This window comes from Macadamia integrifolia, chromosome 3 (genome assembly GCF_013358625.1).
Source record: "Macadamia integrifolia cultivar HAES 741 chromosome 3, SCU_Mint_v3, whole genome shotgun sequence".
In the NCBI taxonomy this organism is placed as follows: domain Eukaryota; kingdom Viridiplantae; phylum Streptophyta; class Magnoliopsida; order Proteales; family Proteaceae; genus Macadamia; species Macadamia integrifolia.
In genome coordinates, this window is record NC_056559.1 from 14,028,279 (window position 1) to 14,034,547 (window position 6,269).

Genomic DNA, 6,269 nt, shown 5'->3' on the forward strand with positions numbered 1-6,269 from the left:
TATGTAATATAAGATATTTTTAGTGTATGTGGCAATGTGCCAATGGTTGGTCAGAGAGGAACCTTGTGAGTTTTTTATGGTCAGTATAGAGCCAACTAAATGTTAAATTACGGTGCTCTCCATCAGTCCTTTGTTCCTGTTAATTTTGGCCTTGTGAGTAACTACTGCTTGATGTGTTTGGGGCTTTGTCCATGTATCCTGAGTTATCATGGTCATGGTCATTCTCATGGATCCCATTGGGTACCTTAGCTACAACTAGGCAGTTCTTGAATAGCTTTGCTTACTACTATAATGTGTTATTCCAGTGGCCTTTTGGTAGGTTAGAAATTAGATAAAAATTTGGATATTAATAGAAAAGAGAAGGTCATTGGCAGACTTCACATGGAACTTGCAATGAAATAAACTAATATGTTTCTTTCTATGTTAATCTATTATCTTTTTTGGTATCTATTTCCTTGAAGTTGTTCTCATGGTTTGCAGTGGAACAACCTATTCTATATAGTGCCTTGTTCTAATAGTGGACTATGTATTTGGATTGTCATGAATGTAGTAGTATCTGATGTGCCATTGTTTTTATTTGTTGTCTAGTATGGAGAATGCTTGTTTGAATGATGTGAGGGAACCTCAGGCTGGTATGGTATTCAATTCAAAACAGGATGCATACAATTTTTTCAACAGTTATGGACGGGCAATGGGGTTTAGTATTAGGAGACACTTTGTAAATAAGAGCAAGAAAGACAAAATGACTATAAAATCCAAGGGATTTGTCTATTCAAAAGCTGGTTGTCGGCAATTAGACAAACAAGACATCAATACTATTAACTTCCCTCAACAAGGTTTGGTAAGTTTTCTCCCCCATCAAGACATCCTTCTTCCTCAATTCTTCAAGAAGCTCAAGAGCTTCATTTCCCTTCCCTTCCCTACACAATTTTCCTAACAAAGTCTTATGTGTTAAGAGATCAGGAGACATAGAATTATCCAACATATCAAACAGAATGTGAATAGCATCTTCAAACATCTATTCCATTGCAAGGCTACAAATAAGAGTCATGTAAGTACCGCTAGTTGGAACGAAACACTTACCGCTCATCTCCTTATAAAAACCCTAACCTAGGCTCACCTTCCCCTTCTCACAGCAACCCTTTGTAATATAGTTGTGTATATGCATTTGGTTCACTCAAGTCCAACCAAAACCATTTCACGAAAAAGAGAGGAAAAAATCAAAAGAGATAAAAGAGAGGAAAAGAGATACTCAAAATATTCTTAAGATGTTACAAAAGAGATAAAAGAGAGGAAAAAATAACAAAAATAAATAAATAAACCCACAGAGAGAGAGAGAGAGAGAGAGAGAGAGAGAGAGAGAGAGAGAGAGAGAATGCTCTTCACTGATGCTAGAGGGTACCAAGCCTGCTTTCTTGATATCATCCAAAATACAGCTTCAGAGTCTTGGTGGATTCGAACCACCATACCCTGGGTATTGGCCTAGGAGCTCTAACATTTTGAGCTAAAGACTCCTTACCTACAAAAATAAATAAAATTTGCCAGTACATTATAGTAACAATGAAATAACTATAATAATATCCCCAACTTCATTATCGAAACAGTAGTATAGAAGGCATAGCACGAAAGAATTAACACCCAAATACACAGGAAGATGGTTAAACCATAATAATGGTTGAGCAATGACTGGTCCAATAGTATTTGGTTCCGCACTTGTGGACTATAGGGTGGTTGACGAATAGGCTAGATGACCCGTGTGTTCCTATTAACACTTTCATTTGAAGGACATGCTCCTGTGTCTACAGTCTAAGTGTAATTCCTCGATGTTGGGTCCAACCAAATAAAAGAGCCAGGATGTTTTTCACCTAATGGACATCAGTAAAATCGTCGTCCAAGATTCTTTAATGTTTGAGAAGTCTGGATGACCATCACCCCTTCATTACAACTATATATCCACTGTTGTGCATCCATTTCTATGTAAAATGCAATATCCTTAAGAGAAGCAGAGAGGTAGATTTGTGTGTAAAATGCAATACCACTATAAAACATGAAAGCAATGATACATCACAAGAAAGATGCAAAAAAGCATGTTCAGAATTTGAAGAAACATTTGATACATCACAAGAAAGATGCAGGAAAGCATGTTCAAAATTGTAAGAAACTAAGATACATCACATCTATAAAGCATGAAACCAATGAGAAGTCAATTGCGTACAAGAACCTAAAAGATTGAATCTGCAACTATCGTACAATGTCAACTACCAAAAGACAAAAAAAATAATTTAACCTACAATAGTAGATAGCCGAATATCAGTCGATTTGCAAACAAGAGAACAAATTATGGGAATCACCATTGCATCCATTGGAAACCAAGAGAACAAATTAGCGAGAAAAAAAATTGTAACAGAGAGTGGTTTACCGGCCTATCGATTTGATTCAAAGCTGCACAGAGATTCAAACTTTGGATGTAACAGAGAGTAAAAGGGGTAACAGAGAGAGGTTCGTGAGAATGTGCACAAGAGATAGAGAGAGAAGTATGGTGAGAGAGAGAGAGAGTCTCATGCGAGTGCTTCCAGCAGTACAACTTTAATATAACCAAACCAAAAGAACCAATATAATCACCCAACAAGTTTTCAAAACCCTAACAGTCTTCAAAATCAAACCAAAATCACCAATATAATCACCTAAAATACCAAAATATTATGGAGACAAATAAAAACCCTAACTCTAACAAGGTACAATCGTTTAGGGTTTACCTCCCAACGATTTGATTCAAACCCTAACCAGGTGACAATGCTATCTCAGAGCTTTGGCCCGAGAATGCGTATCCTAGATAAAACCGAGAGTATCAGCGACAGCTTTGTGAGAGAGAGAGAGAGATCGACTTAGGGTAACTTGCTTCTCCTTCATGAGAGAGAGACAACTAATCGAGTTAGGGTAACAGGTAAACCCCTTCGTGAGAGTGACCTTGACCAAGAACTTGGATGAAACCCCCACTAGGGTTTTTCCTTCGTGAGCAGAAAGAGGTGTGAGAGACAGCAAGAGGGGTGAGAGAGAGGGCAGCCATCGGGAGTTTCTGAATGTTTTAATTCAAACCGAGAACTGGTCCGATTTGATCCATTGGATGGATTGATTTGCTTACCTCAAATCGGTTTTGCAGGAGCTTCAACCAACAACTAATCTTGGCCGTTCACTTAAAGTTGTCCACATGTCATCTTCTACGGCAAGAATAACAAGGAATTAGGAGATTAAGAATAACAGAGGATTTGGATTGCAAAATGTAAATTCCACAAGGACATATAAGGATTTGTAAATTAGGTTATAGATGAAATTGTAACCAACTAGGTTATAGAGAGACAAACCCTTATATAATAGTGCATCAACTACAACTTTAAATTACGAGTGTTATTTTTGCCTTTATTTATTAGATGATGAAGAGATCGCCCAATCTAAACCCCAAAGAAGTGAAGGGCCCAGAACATCAGGGAACAGAGGAGCCTGGATCAGAAACATTGGGCCATTGCACCATATTAGTATAAAATATTCAGGCAAAACTCTCGTCAATGGGTTTGCTCTCTAGCTTGGTCTTCTCCAGTTCCTGCAACTGTTGCTCCTTGGCCAACTTCTTAAGCCTGACCCGCTCCAGATCCTTGGTCATCTTCCTCCTGTACATCTCTGCATAAGTGATGGGTTCCTCCAGCATGGGCTTGTCCCCCTCTCTGACCTTCAATGGGTACACGACCGCCTCAGGGGCTGGGTTCTGGAACGTGGCAATTGACAACCGACTGTAGTTGGAGTTCACCACTGCCTGGTGATCTGGGTTCTTAAACCTCCCATTACTCAAGTACTGTTCACAATTATCATACAAGTTAAACCAATTGCATACGTAATGTGTTCGATAAAATGTGTGCGAGAGAATGTGGGATGTACTTACGTGGCCATGGTCGCCGATGATAACGACGAAAGAACCCTCAACGGGCTGAACAGTGTTCCAAGTCTTTCCGCCATCTCTGGTGGCCTGGAGGCCACCCACCTGGTCCTGGAGGAGGAGGGTGATGATGCTAGGGTCGGTGTGACGCCTGACGCCAAGGGTGAGGTCGGGCTGTGGGCACTTGGGGTAGAAGTTCACCACAATTTTCTGTTCCATATCAACGCAGGCCTTGGTGACGGCTCCCTTTTCGAGTCCCATGGCCTCAGAGAGCACCTCCAGTAGCTTGCAGGCCAGCCCCATGAGCTTCTCGCTGTAGGTTTGGGTCACTGCTTTCCATTCCTCAGGCTTGTCAGGCCACCTCGAGTAATCACGAGATCGAATTGGGTATGAGAAGTAGGTCACGACCTCACGCCAGTTTTGGACTGCCTCTCCTTGCATCCACTATCATCATCACACCATAGCAATTAATTCCAGTGGCCAATCTTGCTCCTAAATTTTAAAGAAGTAGAAGTTGCTCTATATGGCTGATATTGGAACAGAAATTTCAATGGGGAATGGAAGTACTGCAGAGAGGTATAGAAGAGATCAAGTGAGAGAACCTGGAGGTGACTGGAGACGATGAAGCCACCCTTCTTCTTGCCACCGCACATGTCAAAGCGGAGCTTCTCTTCGGGAGGGAAAGCGAAGAACTCGCGAGCAAGGGAGGTCATCTCGGAAATGAGGTTGGCATCGACGCCATGATCGACGACCTGGAAGATACCCCAGTCCTCGCAAGCATCCACGATGTTCTTGCAGATCTCTGCCCTTCTCCCCTTAGAGTCATCATCGATACCTGCCAAAGAAATCACTGAGATTTCGTTGCTGAACTGGTTGTATGCTACCTTGGGACGCTCGTCTTCGTCTGTCACGAAGCTTGCTGGAAGCGTCTTCTCCTCCACCAAAGCCGTCAAGGTAGAAGGGGCCATTCTTTCTTTGATTGAGTTGCTGTGAGTGTTGAACCTTGTAACTCTCTCTTTCTCTGTCTCTCTCTACGACTTCTGTTTTCCTCTTCTACTAAACGATCTGAGAACTTCACAGGGAGTCTTGAGCGCATATATGATTCCCCACAAGTCCCACGAGCTTACACTACTGCAAGGTTGTATGGCAGGCGTGGATTTAGGGGACAGTATTGGTGTCGGTATCTGATTGGATCACATTGGCATGTATCGGTCCATTTTTTTTTTCTTTATATATACAGTTTTTTACTGTTTTACCCCTCAAAATATATGGATAATTGATTGAAATCTATCAGGGTCAGAGATCAATCTCAGCGAATACCCAATATGATATCGATATTTGAAACCATGATAACAGGTCTAGAGTTGCATTTGGTAGTCATCCTGTTTCGGAAAAAACGCTTAGTCTCAAAATATTAATGAATGATTAAAAAAAAAAAAAATGATTCATGTCCATCTGCTCAAAACAGGAAATCAGGGATTTTGAGTGGTCAGTAGCAGCCGGCTTAGGAAATATTGAGGAGGTGAGGGCACACGTCACCGTCTACGTTAAAGGTGGTTGTGGGTCATCTTGGTCTCAGGCATCCAAAAAATCAAAGGGATTATTGTTCGTACGTTTTTGACTTTCTTTCTCTTTACACTGAATAAAGTAAAGAAGCTAGCTATAGAGGGGAAGTTGGTCAAATACTTTTACCCGACAACGTCCGGGCCCTCCGGGTCTTCCCTCAGCCAAATTGTTCGTCCACCCTTTCGATGTTGGAGTATAGGCAAAATTACACGACTCTAAACTAGACATCAAACATAAAATTTATTGGATGATAGAGAGCACTATTGATGATCAATTTTTTCGCCGTTGAGGATAGAAATGAAAAACATTTTTGTCAAGATTCAATAATCAAATGCTCGCAACTATCTTAAATAGCTAGATGCATGAAGGAATCACTATTGCTTCACCCATTACCGCTTCTGGGATGGCATGAAGCAATCCCCTTCTATGATAACAAAATATAAAGCTTAAGAAATCCAATCACTAGTGGATCACATAAGCACTGAACCTGCTTCTGTGGCAATTGAACATATGTGATGCTATTAGGATGCGAAGGGCCGCAAGCTTCTAGAAACTCATTCAAGGTCTATTGTGCTTGTTGAATGAAATCAACCGGAGACCATGTATGTCTTTTGAAGGAGAAATAATTAGAGCACAGCACGCCAAGTTACTAAAAATGCACAAGTAACAAAACCGATAACATATACGCCGATCAAGATTAACAAGTCCATCCCATACCTGTTTCCGTCGAAGTGGACCTCTATCAGGATTCTCATAAATCAAGATTAACAAGCCG

General features: G+C 40.9%; 1 protein-coding gene across 1 annotated transcript; it reads right to left on the bottom strand.

Moving 5' to 3' along the window:
• Positions 1-3,240: 3,240 nt before the first annotated feature.
• LOC122073762 (naringenin,2-oxoglutarate 3-dioxygenase-like) lies at positions 3,241-5,162 on the bottom strand. Its single transcript, XM_042638388.1, has 3 exons — positions 4,531-5,162; positions 3,935-4,372; positions 3,241-3,847 (listed from the first exon to the last, which is right to left on the bottom strand). Exons 1-3 carry the CDS (start codon positions 4,894-4,896, stop codon positions 3,545-3,547), a joined length of 1,107 nt encoding a protein of 368 aa, XP_042494322.1. The 5' UTR covers positions 4,897-5,162; the 3' UTR covers positions 3,241-3,544.
• Between the last annotated feature and the right edge of the window lie 1,107 nt (positions 5,163-6,269).